At 49.0% G+C, this 17,573-nt stretch overlaps 1 protein-coding gene across 1 annotated transcript in view; it reads left to right on the top strand.

Annotated features, from left to right (window-relative positions):
• Nlrp4 (NLR family, pyrin domain containing 4) overlaps nt 1-16,310 on the top strand; it is a 26,647-nt gene extending 10,337 nt beyond the window's left edge. The window contains exons 5-9 of the mRNA XM_005413296.2: nt 6,608-6,775; nt 9,592-9,762; nt 12,252-12,422; nt 13,536-13,706; nt 15,870-16,310. Of these exons, the coding sequence (XP_005413353.1) occupies nt 6,608-6,775; nt 9,592-9,762; nt 12,252-12,422; nt 13,536-13,706; nt 15,870-15,963 (775 nt within the window). The 3' untranslated portion in view covers nt 15,964-16,310. The remainder of the gene's footprint in view (nt 1-6,607; nt 6,776-9,591; nt 9,763-12,251; nt 12,423-13,535; nt 13,707-15,869) is intronic.
• Nucleotides 16,311-17,573: the final 1,263 nt, after the last annotated feature.

The following is a 17,573-nucleotide window of genomic DNA, read 5'->3' as shown; positions in this document are numbered from 1 at the left end:
GAGCAGGGAGGGGCCTGGCCGCCCTGCAGTGTCCCGCAGCCTTCCAGGTCCGGAAGGGGGGGTCCGAGAAGGGGCCGAGGTGGACGGGGATCAAAGAGGACGTTGTGATTTGGTCGAAGGCGCCTGGTTTAGTGCTGTAATTGTCTTTATTTTTTTATATATACATATTTCTTGGAGTAAACATTTTGAATAAATGGCATCATTGTTTACTCTGTCAAAAAAAAAAAAAAAACATTACATTTTCCAGGTGCATCCATTTTCCTACAAATGTATCCAGTTTATCCTTTTTTATAGCTGGATAGTATTCCATTATGTATAAATGCCACATTTTCTTATTCCATTTTAGTGTTGATGGACATACAGGCTGCTTGCAGGACTTAGCTGTTAAAAATTGTGTGGCAATAAACATGGCTATGCCTGTCTCACTGCAATATGATGTCGTTAGCTCTTTTGGAAAGACACCTAGGATGGGAATAGCTGGGTCAAATGGTGTTTTGTTTGTTTTGTTAGTTGTTTGAGAAATCTCCTGATTTCCGTAATAGTTATACTATTTTCCATTCCACCCAACAATGTTGAAGGATTCCTTTCTTCACCAAGGCCTCACCAACACCCGTTATTATTTAATTTCTTAAAGATTGCCATTCTTTCTGGTATAAGATGAAATCATAGTATTGTTTTAAGTTGCATTTTCCTAATGGCCAAAGATGTTGAACATTTTTCATATGTTTATTGGCATTTGTATTTATTCTTCTGAGAAGTCTCTATTCATTTCACTTGCCTATTTTTTGATTGGGTCTTTTATTTAGGGGAGTTTGATTTTTTGAGTTCTTTATATAGTCTAGATATTAGTCTTCTGTCCGAAGAATAGCTGGCAAAAAAATTTGCCCACTCTGTAGGTTGTTTCTTTACTCTGTTGATTGTTTCCATTGCTGAGCAAAGCTTTTTAATTTGGTATAAGCTCATTTGTTGATTCTTGGTGTGATTTTTTGTGCCGCTAGAATCCTCTTCAGATGTCCTTGCCTACACCTATGACTTTAAGAGTTTTACCTATTTTATCTTCCATAGGTTCACTGTTTCCATTTGAATGTTTAAATCTTTAATCCATTTTAACTTCAGTTTAGTACATGGTGAAGGATATAGGTCCAGCTTCGATCTGCACACAGATGGCCGATATTCCCAGCACCATTTGCTTTCCTTCAATGTGTGTTTTTGACTTCTTTGTAGAAGATGAAGTTGCTGAATGTGTCTGGGGATGCTTCTGTGTCCTGTGTCCTGTTTCACTGATCCTCATGTCCATTTTTGTTCCAGCACCATGCCATTTTTATCACTGTTGCTTTGTAGTACAGTTTGAAGCCAAGTATTGTGATGCCTCCTGCTTTGCTCTTTTCTTTTTTTCTTTCGAGACAGGGTCTCTCTATGTAGCTCAGGTTGGCCTTCAACTCACTGTGTAGCCCGTGCTGGTCTCGAATCCCCGGTGATCCTCCTGCCTCACCCTCCTGACAGCTGTGATTAGAGGCGTGTGCCACCACACCTGGGCTGCTTTACTCTTGTTACCCAGGATTGCTTTTGCTATTTTGGGTCTCTTCTAGTACCATACGAATTTTGAGATTGTTTTCTCTAGTTCTGTGGGGAATACTGCTGGTATTTTTATTGATATTGCATTCAATCTGCAGATCAGTTTTGGGAGTATGGCCATTTTGACAATATTGGTTTTTCCTATCCATGAAAAGGAGACACCTTTCCATTTTTTTCATGTCTTCTTTATTTTATTTTATTTTTTTTTTCTGGTACCAAGAATCGAACTCATGACCTTGCGCTTGCCAGGCAGGCACTGTGCCGCTGAGCTAAATCCCCAGCCCCCTACATGTCTTCTTTAATCTCCTTTTTCAGAGTTCTGTAGCATTCATTGTACAGGTCTTTCACTTCCTTATTTAGGTATTTAATTCCTAGGTATTTTAATTTTTCTTGATGCATTGTAAATTGCATTGCTTTCCTAACTTCTTTCTCAGTGAGTTCATTATTGATGTATACAAATGGTATTTTCATGAGTTGATTTCATAGCCTGCTATATTGCTGGAATTGGTTATTAATTATAAGAGTTTTTGGTGGAATTCTTTGGGTCTTCTATGTAGAGTGTCATATATTATCTGTAAATAATGATAATTTGAAGACTTTCTTTCCTAGACATCACCCTTTTTTTCTTTCTCTTGCCTGATTGCTCTGGCTAATACTTCAAGTGTGATGTAGAACAGAAGTTGAGATAGGGGGCTGGGGATTTAGCTCAGCGGCAAAAGCGCCTGCCTGGCAAGCGCAAGGTCGTGAGTTCGGTTCCCGGTACCGGAGAAAAACCAAAAAACCAAAAAACAAAAAAAAAACAAAAAAGAAGTTGAGATAGTAGGCTTCCTGTGTTGTTGCTGATTTTAGAGGGAAAGCTTTCAGTTTTTCCCCGTTTAATATGATGTTGGCCATTGGTTTGTCATAAATGATTTTATTATCAGATTCAAGTAATGTCTTGCTATACCTATTTTCTTCAGGGTTTTTATCACGAAGAGGTGTTGGATTTTGTCAAAAGACTTCTGTGTCTGTTGATTTGATCCTTGCTTCTGTTTATGTGGTGTGTTACATTTATTGGTTTGTGTATGTTGAATCATCCTTGCAACCCTGAGTGAAACCTGCTTGACCATGATGTATGATCCTTTTGATGACACGTTGCATTTTATTTGCCAATATCGTATTGAGGATTTCTGCTCTATGTTCATCATGCAGATTGGTCTTTAGTTTTCTTTGTTAGTCAGATCTTTGTCTGGTTTGGGGATCAAAGTGATGCTGGCTTCCAGGAAGCACTCCTTCTCTTTCGGTTTTATGAAAGAGTTTGAGGTGTATTGGGATATAAAGACCTAAAGATTCTGTAGAATTTGGCAGGGAATCCCTCAGGTCCTGGGCTTTTTTAGTTATTAGGCTTGAAAAAAATTTTTTTTTGGTACCAGGAATTGAACTGAGGACCTTGCACTTGCCAGGCAGGAAGTGTGCCACTGAGTTATATCCCTGGTGCTTTTATTATTATTATTATTGCCTCAACTTTATTGTTTGTTATTGGATTGCTCAAAGTTTTTATGCGTTCTTGATTTAGTCTTGGTAATTCACGTGGGTCTAAGAATCTTGCCATTTCTTCAGTATTTTCCAGTTATCCTTTCAACGAACCAGCTCTTTGATTTGTTATTTCCTTGTATTGTTTTTCTTTTTAGTCTTGATTTCATTAATCTCTACTTTGATCATTATGATTTCCACCCTCAGTTTCAGTGTGGCTTGGATTGATGTTGTTTTTGAGTATCTCAAGGTTCCTCATCAGTTTATGCATTTGAGCTTGCTCTGGTTTTCCAATGTGAGCACTGACTGCAGTGAGCGTCCCCGTTAGGACTGCTTTCTTTCTACCTCACTGGTTGTGCTGTGTTGTGTGGCATTTGAGTCCAGAAAAGGTTTGATTTTTTGCTTGATTTCTTCTGTGCCACATTTGGTATTCAGGAGTGTGTTAATAAATTTCCAGCTATTTCTAAATTTTCTGTGGTTTCCTTTGTGATTATTAATTTGATTGCACAATGGTCTGATAGCAAACATGACATGATTTCAATTCTTTTATATTTAAGCAGGCTGTATGACTAATATGTGGTCTATTTTGAAGGAAGTTCCATGTGATGCTAAGAAGAATGTGCACTTTGGTGTAGCAAGAAGAACACTCTGTAGATATCTACTGAGTCCATTTGTTTGATTATGTGGTTTAGCACTGATATTTAATGATTTTGTGGTTTAATGGATGTGTATCCCTGTGAAAGTGGAGTATTGAGACCACCCTCTATAATTGTGTTAGTGTTACTTTGACCTTTTATGTCCAGCAGTACTTATTTTATGAAGGTAGGTGCTCCTGTACCCAGTGCATACATATTTTTGTTGGATTATTCCCTTAACTAGTATCTAATGACATTCGTTGTCCCTTCTGATCAGCTTTAGCTTGAAGTTCACTTTGTCTGAGAGTAAAATGCTACACTTTCTTGTTTTTGGTGCATGGAATCTTATTTTCCATCCCTTGATTTTTAGTCTATGAATATCTTTTTGGATTAGATGAGTTTCTTGAATGCAGTAGACTGTTGGATTCTATTTTCTGAACCAGTCTGCCAATCCCTGGTTTTTAATCAGAGAATTGAAGCCATTAACACTGAGAGTTAATATTAAAAGCTATTGATTTATTATTGTTATTGCACTATTTTTCTACTAGTGACTCTTTTGTGTTTTGTTTGTTTGTTTTCTTTTTCTTGTTTTTTTTTTCTTGTTTGTTTATTTGTTTCTCTATTTGCCTTGCTTGATGTGCTTGTTGCATCTGGATTTTTGGCTTTGCTGGCTTCACTGTCTCTGCCTAGAATATTCTTGAGTACTTTCTGGACAGCCAGTTTGGTGTTTATAAATCTCTTGAGCTGATCTTTTTCATGGAATGTCCTTATTTCTCCATTTGTTTATTTGTTTGTTTTTGTTTGTTTGTTTGTTTGTTTTTTCTCCGGTACCGGGAACCGAACTCACGACCTTGCACTTGCCAGGCAGGCGCTTTGCCACTGAGCTAAATCCCCAGCCCCTCTCCATTTGTTTAGAAAGAAAGTTTTGTTGGATATGTTAATCTGATATAGGATTTATTTGCTTTTGGGTTTGAAATATTTCACTCCAAGTTCTTTTGGCCTTTAAAGTTTGTGTTGAAAAGCTTGTTGTAATTCTAATGGGCTTACCTTTCTATGTGAATTTTTTGTTTTTCTCTTATAGATTTTAAAGCTGTTGTTTTATTGGATATCTGGCATTTTAATTGTAATGTGTTATGGGGAGCTCCTTTTTCATCATGGTTGGTTGGACTCCGTCAGCCTCACTTCCCACGTGTTGAACTCTTTCCTTATACTTGGGAAGTTTTCCATTATTATTTCTGTAAAAAAAAAATTTATTCCTTATCTGTTACCTTTTAGTTTTTCTCTAACTTCAGTCAGCTTTAGGTTAATCTTCTTAGTGCCCTCCAACAGCTGCTTCATGAATTTTTCTTATATATTCTGGATACAAGTTTAGTGATATGAAAGATATACGATTTGGTATCTTTCTTTTTTTTTTTTTTTTTTTTTGTACTGGGAATTGAACTCAGGACCTTGTGATTGCCAGGCAGGCACTTGTGCCGCTGAGCTATATCCCTGGCAGATTTGGTATCTTTTTACTTGCAATTTATTTTTTGTTTTGTTTTTGTGCCTGTGGTATAATATGTAAGAAAGGTGTCTTAATTAGTTTTCTTGTTACTGAGACAAAATACCCAACACCCAAAGTTAAAGGGGGAAAGGTTTATTAGCTCACAGTCTGTAGAGGTTTCAATCCATAATCAGCTGGCTCCACGGCAGGGTGACACATGGCAGAGGGCAACAGTTCATGACTACAGAAGACAGCAAAAACAACAAGAGAGAGCAGACAGGCCTCTTCCTGTCCCTTATATTGTATCCAGTCTGCCAGGATTAGGGTGGTGCCAGTCCAATCAGTGGACTGATCCAGCAGTCACCCACCCTTATTCCCAGCATTACGCTAAAAATCAGTCACGTGCTCTAGACTCAGCCACCCCGCAAGAAACCCTAAGACTGCATGAGGCTTTGGGGGGGACATTTAGATATGGATCATAACAAAAGGATCACCTAACTCACTGAAGGCCATTAAAATTAACTGCCTTATTGTCTTCAACAAGTTTTCATTGTTTGAACTCTTACATTTAAGCTTATGATACATTTTGAATTAATTTTTGAGTACTATGTGAGGTCAGCCAACTCCTCATTTTTAACCCCCTGAAAATAATCTCCTAAGGCTAGAAAGAGCTCTCAACCCATGCACTGCTACAGAATCATCTAGGTGAGATGTTAGGAGGTGTGGACTGGGGGCCTTGGAGCTGACCTTCCTATTTAGGCAGTGACCTTAACTGTTTACCTCTTTATTCTGTTCTCTGTGGGCTTCGGTTAGTCGTACGTGTGACAGCCAGCAGTACGGAGCGTGCTCAAGGGGATAGATAAGCACAATGGCTGTTGGCACAGGTGAACTTGGCAGATCAACAAATAATGAGCCTTGCTGGAGTCCACTCAGGGCTTCTCTGCAGAAGGCTGTGTGAATGATGGGACCTGTCTGACCACAGCCCAGGGAAGAGCATCCCCTCAGGCGAGCAGGTGTAGGAGCCCCAAGCAGACAGGAGATGCAGGGGGTGAGCTGCGGACAGCACACTTGGATACCTTGAAGAATAAAAGCTGATGTGGACCAAAACTAGGAGTCCCTGGGATAGCTAGGACACAGGGACCTGGGAACAGGTAGAGGCCTCGTGGGTCCCGTCGCGTAGTCGGGGCTTCTCTGCAAGAGCAGCGAGAGGACGCACCAAGCACGGGCACATCAGAGCCTGGACGGGCCTCAGGCTGCCTCCTGTGTGGGTAATGGGCCGAGGGGGATTGAGAGGGAGGCCCTGAACGAGGCAGAGTCTGCGTCCTGATGCTCATAAGATCAGGAAGAGGACTGCGTCGCGGCAACAGAGGCCCCCAAGTGTCACGTTTCTCCCTTGCTGCAGGCTGGTGAATTGCAAGCTGACGGCTGAGGACTGCAAGGCCTTCGCCTCCATCCTGATGGAGGGCAGGAAGCTGAAGCAACTGAACCTCGCCTCCAACTTCCTGAAGAAGGGGGTGCGCACCCTCTGCAAGGCCCTGTGCCACCCCGACTGCACCCTGCAGTTCCTGGTGTAAGTGTGGGAGGCTGCCCTGTGGAGAGCCTGCGGGCGGGTGACGGGGCCTGGGGCCCCTGCTCTGTCCAATAGCGGGACCGCAGCGGAGGTGGAAAAGCTGACCTGGGGTTCCCACACACGCTCACACTTGCCCCCTGTCCCCTCCAGTGAGTGCTTTAGCCTCCCCCAGGTCCATGAGCCGCTCTGTGCACGGCAGAAGGAAGGTCACACACCTGTCCTCCACGTCGCGTGGGTGGCGGGTGAGATCATCTGCACACAGGCGTGTGCAGCAGGCCCTCCGCGTCCGCGGTGCCACCTCTGTGGATTCCACTAACTGTGGGTCAAAAGTATTCTGGGTGAAATTTGTTTCTGCACTGAACAGCTGCAGATTGCTTTCCTTGTCTTTATTCCCTAACTGGCAGTGTGATGATTGTTTATGTAGCATTTACAGTACAGTATACACGAGCCGTCGTCCATCCAGAGCGTGCAGGGGACGTGCGTGGGTTCCATGCAAACCCCTCATCCTTTCCCATCAGAGACTTTGACACCCACGGGGGCAGGTACCGGCACTGACCCTCCCTGGGCACTGAGGGACGACTTGTGACTAAGTTTTTCAGATCTCAGACAAAACGGAAGATCCACAACGCGTACCACACGTGTTGGTAACACTGACTGGTCTCTACCACGCTCAGGATAGTTACAGAGCAAGATGTCCCCAGGCCTCATGTCCCCATTTACTGCTGAGTGTGCTCTTGTGATTATAGGATGGATAAGTGGGCTAACCTTGAAAAGCAGAGTGCACAGAACACAGAGGAGGAAAAGAGGTGAGCTGTTGATTGCTCATCTCCGATATGTAATATGTACAGTTTTTTATATATGTATGTGTGTGTGATATGAAAAGTGTCAGAAGAGATTACACAAGTCAACAAAGAAATAATTGCCTGTATTGCAATGAACATCTGGATATAAAAATACAATTACAGTGGGATAACCAGAAATAGGTGATAAATATAAACATCTAGGAGGACTTACTAATGTAAACTAAACATTTTTTTTTTTGTCTTTTTGAGACAGGGTCTTGCTATGCAGCTCAGGCTGGCCTTGAGCTCACTCTATAGCCCAGGCTGGCTTCAAACTCCCAACGATCCTCCTGTCAGCCTCCTGAGTGCTGGGATTACAGGCATGCACCACTATGCCTGGCCTTAAACTAAACGTTTTAAATGAATTATTTTAATTTCAATTTTAGATCTAGTAATATACTAAAAGTAAAATAACGCAAAAGGTTTATGACACAGTATATAAACTGTTCATGGTATCATAAATATATAATATTATTAGTATCTCAGTATTTCTTTGATTCCTATTAATGAAAAGCACAACAGTTAATTCTCAATGTTTTCCAGCAGCTGGTAGAAGAAGACATTGTTTTGTTGTTGTTGTTGTTTGAAGACAGGAATCAAACTCAGGGCCTCACGCTTGCCAGGCAGGCACCATGCTACTCAGCTATTCCCCCAACTCAAGAAGACATTGTTTTATTTTATTTTTATTTATTTATTTATTTTTTTGGTTTTTCTCCGGTACCGGGAACCGAACTCACGACCTTGCGCTTGCCAGGCAGGCGCTTTTGCCGCTGAGCTAAATCCCCAGCCCCGAAGACATTGTTTTAAAACAGAGAAATACTGAACACATAGAAAATGTTATAGAGCATGTGCAAACTACAATCAATTATGACAATTTAAAAGTAAATAACCACTACTATGAAATCATTTCATTAAGTGCTCACTTATAATTGAAAAAATAGAAAACATGGGTAAATCTAGATTTCCAAATGTAATTTTTAGCAGGAAGAGACAAGATTTAACACTGTGAGTTCCTTGATAGCTTGGTTTTCCGCAAGTTCTTGTTCTCCCCAGTGTGAATGCCTGGCTGCCCTGGTTAATGGAGGGTGGAGGAGGCCCAGGCACTGCAGGCCTGGTGTGCACAGGCCCCACCCTGGAAGCAGCTGTCTCTCCATCCCAGCCTGTCAGGGGTCTATATGTGGCCAAGGACTCCATATTGCCAGGCAGCTCAATTTGCAGTAGACATTGGAAACTAGGATTTTACATAAAATTTTACTTTTATCTAAATGTTAACAAGAGCCAGGCACGGTAGTGCACACTTGCAATCCCAGCACTCGAGAGGCTGAGGCAGGAGGATAGCCAAGAGTTTGATGCCAGCCTGGGCTACATAGCAAGACCTTGTCTCAAAACAAAAACAAAAACAAAAAAACCCTAAATGTTGACAGTTAATTTTTGTAAATATAAAATGCCAGAAAACTTAAATATCTAGAGGCCCTGTATAGCTCATGCATCGCGGGTGTGCAGTCTCTACACTTTTCTGTACCTCACAAACGTTCCAGAGTGAACATGCATCCTTTTTAGGAAGCCACGAAACTACGATGATTTTCAAGAGTAACAGAATTAAGTAATACGAGGGTTTTACATGGGAGGAAACCAATACACTTTCCCAACCCAGCAAGGGATGACCGCGGAGAGCTGAGTGTAGTGTGTGTGAGCGGCACACGGTGTAGAATTAGAACTGGAATTTAAGCACTTTCAGCAGTATTTGCTGTGCTGTTTTACACCATAGTTTTTCTTATGAATTACTTTATCAGTTCCATTTTCTAACCCTTCTGTCATGTAAGAAAAAATGAAGGGAGATGTTTTCAGGTAAGCCACGAGCTCTGGGTTTCTCTTGCAGGTCCTGGGTGTCAGGTTATAGAAACTTACCTTTCCTGTTGGAAATGTTACTTTTCCCCTCACTGCGCTGTGCCCTTCCATGTTTTGTCCCCAAAGGCTGGCCTTCTGCTACCTCAGTAACTGGTGCTGGGACTACCTCGCTGAAGTGCTCCTGACCAGCAAAAGCCTGACCCACCTGGACCTCAGCCTGAACACCCTGAGGGACGAGGGGCTGAAGGTTCTCTGTGAGGCCCTGAGATACCCGACCTGCATGCTGAAGACACTGAGGTGGGTCCTTCGTGTTTGACGCTGGCGACCAGTCCTTCTCACCAGGGCCTCTGGGTGGGCTGCAGAGTCTGTGGCTACGGACAGAGGGGTTAGAAGCCCTCAACTCAGCTCCTCCGGGTCTCAGATAGTGGTTGTCACCTTCCCCCATCTTTAGGATTTCCTTAAGTTTGTTCTGTAGCACTGGCTTGATGGTCATGAATTTCTGTAGTTTATACTTATCTTGGAAGGTCTTACTTGTTCTTCGATTTTGAGCAATAGTCATGCATGGCCTAGTAATCTGGGTTAGACATTATTTTCTTTCAGGGTTAGAAATACATCATTCCAAGCCCTCCTAGACTTTAAAGTTTCTGTTGAGAATTCTGCTGTTATTCAGAAGGGTTTGTCCTTGTAAGTTATTTGGCATTTCTAACAGCTTTAAAATTCTTTCTTTACTCTGAATTTCGGGCAGTTTCCTCTCTGGTCAAGTCTATGTGGGGTTCTAAATGCCTCCTTCACCTGCGCATCCTTCTCACCCTCCAGTCTGGGGAATTTCCCACTCCATTTCAGTAGCAGGTTTCTGTGCCATTGCCCGTATTTTCTTGTCCTCCTTGAGGCCAGAGAGTGGGAGATGCAGTCATTCAGAGTTGTCCGAAAGCTCTTGAATGATCTGTGTGTTGTTGCTGTCTACCTCTGTCGAGATTTTTGGTTGAGTTTTTCTTTATCTAATCAGGTTTTCATCTCCGGGCTTTCTGCTTGTTGTTTCTCAGAACCTGTTTCTTTACCGAAGTGGTCTTTCCCAGCCCACATTGTCTTCCTGAATTCATTCAGCTGCTTATGTGCGTCTCCTCTGATCTCACTGATCACTTTAACGATCAGTTTTTAGTCCTTTGTGTGGAATTTCATCCATTTAGTACCCATGGTTTTTGGTTTTAGAGAGCTGTGACTCTTTGGAGCATCTCGTTGCTTTGTCTTCTCACAGCTCTTGTGTTCTGTCTTGAGGTTGGCGGACCAGCGGGTAAGGATGTCTCCCCTGGGGGGTTGCAGGTCACTTTAGTTAGAGGCTCTCTCCTTGTGATGCCCTGGACCAGGTGTCTCCCTGGGACAGAGCCCACTCAGACTGTTCTGCAAGTGAGGTTTGGTCCCCAGCATTGCTTTGGGAGGGGAGAAAACTACCAAAAACAACTCGGGCTGGGGATTTAGCTCAGCAGCACAGCACCTGCCTGGCAAGTGCAAGGTTGTGAGTTCGATTCCTGGTACCAGAAAGAAAAAAAACTCTTGTTGTTTTAAGATCAAGAAAAGACAGGGAATGTAATAATATACAATAGGTAAGAAAAAAAATTAATGATATTCTGATTAATAATAATTTTCTACATTAATAATTTTATATTAATACTAGTTTATATTTTTATGTTAGTATTATGTTAATACTGTTATTTATACTAATTTTATATATTAATAGTATCTTTAGATGAAAAAGGGAGAAAGGCAGAGAGACAGAAGAAAATATAAGAAAAATAAAGAAAGATAGAAAGGGAAGATAATTGGGAAGTGAGAGAAGAGATAAAGAGATGACTGGATCCAAGTACTGAGCTAACAGTAAAACAAACTTAGATAATCCTACAAAACAACCACTGATATAAAACATGACAAAATAATACAGCATAGGACAGAGCAAAGGCAGAAACTAATACACACACACATACACACACACACACACACACACACACACACACATCCCAAACACATCCCAAACTAAAAATCAACCAACAAACACAAAACAAATCCAGGATGGATCCCCCACTTTGGAGCTTTTTGTAGTGAGGACAGTTACCTGCCCCTGCTGGGGGAAGAGGGTGTGAAATCCTCCCCGTTTGGTGGGACAAGCTCTCTGTGGTGTCCACAGCTGAGCTCTCCTCCACCAACCAGTGGCGCAGTCCACACCTGTGTCTCACTGGTTTGGGCTATCTCATTTTGTTTGTACCTGGGGATAAGCACACCTGCTGTGGAGGCCTCTCCACAGTGGGTCCTGCTCCAAGGCCCCTGTCCCCGTGCCTACTCTCGGAGCCATGGCTGCAAGTGTCTGTGTGCAGCGTGGGTTCCCAGTGTTACCAAGCAAGGCACGGCGCTGCACACACAGGGCCCATGCTGTCCTTCACAGCGTACACCCCAGAGGAGCTGCTGGGGCACAGCCTCAGGTCTGCTGTGATTGGGAGCCTCAGATATCTTCCAGTGGTGGCCGCGTGCTGGCCCTGCTCCTCCAGTGAGTCTCAGCCTTGGGTTCCCGCCCCGTGGTCTACACAGCTGGCATCACCCAGGCCTCCTCTCGCCCCCTTGGTGCTCCCGGCTCCTGCGTGGGCCACAGCGCCCTCAGTCTGTCTCTGGCTCATGGTTCCAGTGGTGCTCAGGGCTGGGAGGCAACAGCTCCTCCGCGGTGACGCTGCGGCCCCTGGCTGGACACCGCACCACATCACGCCATCCCAAAGCTCCTTCCTTCCCCACTGTTCCTGCAGTTTGATGCAGTGCTCCATCACGGCAGGCGGCTGCAGAGACCTGGCAGCTGTCCTCACCAGCAACCAGAACCTGACCAGCCTGCTGCTCGCGAAGAACCACCTGGGCGACACCGGCGTGAAGCTGCTGTGTGGTGCCGTGGCGCAGCCTGGCTGCCGCCTGGAGAACCTGGGGTGGGTACCGCATTTTGCAGCTAGGGCTCCGTGGGTGGCCAGCTGTCGGGGGACAACTGTGAGGGGAGAGCTGGACAGGAGGAGGACTCCCACCGGGGCGACACGGTGCTCGGCGAGGCTGCACAGCCACTCAGCAACCCTGCGTGACTGGAGAGCTGGGTTCCTGGGCACAGGGTCCCGGTTGGCCTCGCTGCCAGGGGTGAGTCTGGCCAGCCATCAGCTGGGGACCCCGGGGGCGATGGGGCCACTTGTCATCTAACTGGGAGCCTGGGATTTTTTTTAGTAGTGCTGGAGGTCAAACCCAGCACCTTCCCACTGAACTGCACTGCATCCCCAACCCTTTTAACAAGGTCTCATGAAGTTGCCCACACTGGGCTCAAATTCGTGATGCTCCTGCCTCAGCCTCCCACGTGCTGGGATTTCGGGCAGGCACCATCAGAAGCCCGGCTGGGCCTGGGCTGCTGGGCCTGGTGGCCACACTCACTTACTCCAGTTGCACCGCAGAGCGTCACGGACCGAGTGCCGCGGGCATAGAGCTCTGCTGTCTCGTGTGAGGCCTGGTGTCCCAGGGATGGGCTCTGATTCCAGGGCCCCTCAGGGCCTGTGGGTGCCTGTCCCTCCCTGCCCTTCGCCCCCCTTCCCGCTCGCGTGTCCTGTGGCTAACGCTCCTCTCGAAAGGACCAGTCACACAGTGTGGGGCTACCTCATGTCCGCTCTCACCCTGACGCCTCGTACGTACTCTGGCTCCCAGCACAGTCCCGTTCAGAGGCCCTGGGGCAGGACGTCAACGTGGAAGTCGTGGGGACGTAGTTTGGCCCCAGCTGCATCTCGGGAGCCCAAGGGACGGGAAGTGGGTGCTCAGAACGCACAGCCTCCGGTCCTGGTGTTGCAGTGCCCAAGGGAGGGACAAGGCCAGCCCAGCCCAGGCGGGGACGCGCGCTCAGAGGAACGAGCCCAGTTCCCCTGCCATGGGCAGGGACCCAGAAGCGAACGGACAGTGGTGGCCACGTCTGTGACCGAGCAGGATGTCTGTGTGAGGACAGCGGCTGTCACCGTGCCTGAGGCTATGGCCGGCTTGGCCGGGGCCGCCTCTCACGCCATGTTCTCTCGCAGGCTGGACGACTGCGGCCTGACCGGTGCCTGCTGCGAGGACCTCGCTGACATGCTCACCAGCAGCAAGACTCTGACCACGCTGAGCCTGATTCAGAATCCCCTGGACCACTGTGGGGTGGCGGTGCTGTGCGAGGGCCTGAGGCACCCCGAGTGCACCCTGCGGGTGCTTGGGTGAGCTGGCATGGCCCCCTTCGGCAGGGAGAGTCCTGGGCTCCACGAGGCCCGCTGTGCAGCCCCACAGTGCAGCCTTGCTGCGTGTGGCGCTTTTCCTCTTTCAACCTTGATCTGTGTCAGCCGCGTCGGCAGCGCGCAGTGCTCAGCTCAGCCTGGGGGGCTCGCGGCGCAGCGCATCCGCGTTCTTCTGTCCCCTGCGGTCCGCTCTCCCCTTCTTCATCCTCCTGCTATCTGCGGAGATCTGTCACCCCCGCTGGGGCCACTGCAGGAGGAGGGGGAGGCCAAGGCCTCACCCCGCTGGTACTGGCGCTGGTGCTGGTGCTGGCGAGCGGTGGGTGCCGCGGTCTGTGGCGCTGGACACCATCGCCGAGCGGGTTACAGCGCGTAACTCCGTTTGCACAGTGCGCGGCGGCACACGGCCCCTGGGCGCAGCTTTCCAGCGTGACCCTGGCACAAGCGGTCCGACTTTCACTTCCCCGAAGTACCCTGAAAGTCGTGCGCTCTTCTACATTTTATTGCCACGCAGGCCGGTGTTAGGTGTTGGTGGCTTGCCTGGCCGGAGGCAGAGGTGAGCGTCCCGAGCTGTCTCCGTGCGGCCAGGACTCGCCGTGCTGCGTGATTCCTGACTAGGGTATTTGACTCAGGCTATCGGTCGGTCAGGTGTAGCCCTGTCATAAATGGAGGAGCATCTGCATTTATAACGGAATTTATATTTGTACAGATAAACATGCTACAGTTGAATTTACATTATGCATAACCTTTCATAATATTACCCCAGGGCATACAAGCGTCCTACAACTATAAATACAGTGTGGTGTAAGTGATGTATAAGCAGACGTCACACGCCCTTAGCTTGTATCTTTCGCATTCATCCTCTTCTGCTCAAACGACACCAGGTCCCAGCGGTGGCGGGCACAGGCCAGGGCTCCTCACCAGGGGACGCCCCAGGTGTGCTGGGCTAATGCGGCCCCGGCCACAGAACTCCCCACTGTCCCTGCTGCGTAGACGCAGGATCCGTCCTTGTCGTCCACCCTGACATCTCCCTCCAGAAATGCTGGCTGCCCGGCTCTATCTCTGCCCCATTTTGACTCTTGCCAAGGCCTCGGACCAGAGCGCAGGACTACTGACAGCTGACAGCTGACAGCGGAGGGCTGGGCTGTGGGCCTGTCTGGGTCACAGGGTCCGCATCTCCTCCAGCTCTGCCCCGTGCCCACCCCGGAGGAGCTCCCACCTCTCCCGGTGATTGTCCTCCTCCAAGGTCAGGTGCTTTCTCGGCATGGGCCTTAGGGACGCACACATCGCCTGAGGGGACGAGTATGGCTCGGCAAAGCCGTGCGTCCCCTCCCCGGCCTGCTCAGGTGGGTGCTCTGAGATGCGCGCTGTGGGCTAGGAGCTCGGTTCCCACCCACAGGAGGAGGCCACGCGGGAGCCGTGGGCAAACAGAGCCCACAGCGGGGCAGGCGACGTACAGGTCTGCAGGAGAACCGAGACGCGGCCGCGGGTCCTCTGCCCGGCCGGAGGCGGCGCGGTGCAGGGGCCACTCATGGCTGCCCAGGCTTGGCCCCGCCGGGAGTGCTCTCGGCTTCCATGACCTGAGTGTCCTCACCTCGCTCGGGACCCTAACGGCGTCCTGGGAGGTCGCCGGGCGGTGTACGGAGCAGCGTGCACAGAAATGATCAGCGTCTTCCCTTTAAAAATGGCACCCGCGCCAGCCGCCCTCCTCCCTGCCGCTCGCTCACTCCTTGCCCCAAACCCTGACTCTCTGCGGAATCGGCACCCTGTCTGTCGCCGGTTTTGGACGCTTGCCCGTCCAGGGACACAGCAGAGCCAGCTCCCTCGGGGCCGGGGGCGCCGTGTGCCTCTCTTCCTCGCCCCGTGAGTGACATCTAGTGGGCAGCTTGAAATCGCCACGGTTGGGTTGGCGAGTTTGCACCACAGAAGCGAGCACGGCGACAAAGCCGGGTGCGGGTGCGGGTGGCGGTCACTGCTGTTGTCCTTTGGGGTGCGTCGGGTGCTGAGCACGTATCAGTGCCCTGCGGATCACGGGCACACCTGTCCCTTTGGTGTGACACCAGCTCCTGGGCCCGTCCTGGACAGAGAAAGATGGCGGACAGGAGGGCAAGGTGTGCGCTAACCAGAGCCTTTCCTCTATTTTACCAGATTGAACAAAGCTGCCTTTGATAAGAAAACCCAGGCACTTCTGATAGACGAGGAAAAGCGGAACCCTAACCTGGCCGTCTTAGAAAGCTGGTGACAGAAATGGACGACATGGCGGGTGGGAGGCAGGCTGCGAGCACCTGGGTGCTCGAGGGGACACTATGAGGACCCCTGAGGGACGACCTGCGTGACCTGAGGGAGGGCCTGTGTGGACACCTGTGTGGACACCTGTGTGGATACCTGAGGGACGACCTGCATGGACACTGTGTGGACACCTGCGTGGACACCTATGTGGACAGGTGTGTGGACACTGAGGGACAACCCGTGTGGACACCTGCGTGGATACCTGAGGGACGACCTGCGTGGACACCTACGTGGACAGGTGTGTGGACACTGAGGGACAACCCGTGTGGACACCTGTGTGGACACTTGTGTGGACAGGTGTGTGGACACCTGAGGGACAACCCGTGAGGACACCCGTGAGGACACCTGCGGGAGTGGGGCTGCCTGTGCCCCATCTGTACCTGGGGATCGAGAGTCACTGACAGTGGTTCTGCCCACCCAGGTCAGGTGAGCTTAGTGGCACAGACGTGGTTTTTAATTTGCTCTGTGGTCTTAGACGAGCCACTGCAAGAGCTCCGTGATGAAACTTGTATCCTGACTACAACTGCCTTTTAAATCCCCAATAAAGTCCTATTTCTTAGAGCACTGGGCTCTGCTGGGGGCAGACGGCAGGCGCAGCGGTGTGGGCGGAAGGGCTGCGGTCAGCTCGGCTCCGGCCAGCGTGGAAGGACGAGGGGCTTGCAGAGCCCGGGGGCCAGCCCCGCACTCCCCTTCCTGTGCAGCCCTGCAGCGGGGAGGTGCTTCCTCCTCCTGCCCCGCAGGACAACGGCATCTCAAAGCCGCTCCTCATGCAAAACACTCACTCCTCCACTTAACGCTGCAGGTGGAGGCAAAGCTGCGATGACCACAAGCCGCCTCCTTCCCCTCTCCCTACAGCAGGGTTCCCGGCCCTGGGCCACACAGGGGGAGCTAAGCAGCGGCAGGTGGCTGCCTCTGGGTTTCCTGGTTGTCCTGCCTCACCCCCTGAGCTCCCGCCCCGTCGGACGGGCAGGGCATTGAACTCCCACGGGAGCGGGACCCTGCCATGCACCTGAGGGAGGTGGGCAAACGGCGGCTCCTTACAAGAATCTCACGTAGTAATAACACAAATATGCCAGGTGTGATGGTGCACGCCTGTGATCCCAGCACTCAGGAGGCTGAGGCAGGAGGATCACAGCGAGTTTGAGGCCAGCCTGGGCTGCACAGCAAGACTCTGTTTCCAACCCTCCCCTCCTAAAAAAAGAAAACATAAAGTGCACAGTGCACGTAATGGGCTCGGCTCATCTGAAGCCACCCCTGCCACTCCTGCCCAGTGGGCAAACTGCCTTCCCCAAAGCCCGTCCCTGGGGACAGAGGTCGGGGAGTGCTGTGCCTGAGCCCCACCAGCAGCCCCGCCTGAGGCGAGTGGACAGCACGCACTGCAGGCACGTGGCAGTGTCCTCCCACGACGGCGTCGGAGTGAGGACCGCACACCAGGTGAGTCACCGAGGGGACGGTGGGGCCGGCAGCCCCTGGGCACACACAGGCTGTGTGTGCTCGTGCAGACCGTGCACACCGGCGCCGGGAAGGAAATGTGCACACGCACGGGGTCCTCGCCTCTGTCGG

Source organism: Chinchilla lanigera, unplaced genomic scaffold, assembly GCF_000276665.1.
Source record: "Chinchilla lanigera isolate Chin_1 unplaced genomic scaffold, ChiLan1.0 scaffold00166, whole genome shotgun sequence".
Taxonomy (NCBI): Eukaryota; Metazoa; Chordata; class Mammalia; order Rodentia; family Chinchillidae; genus Chinchilla; species Chinchilla lanigera.
The sequence above is the reverse complement of the archived record's forward strand: the minus strand, read 5'-3'. Positions and strand labels throughout refer to the sequence as shown.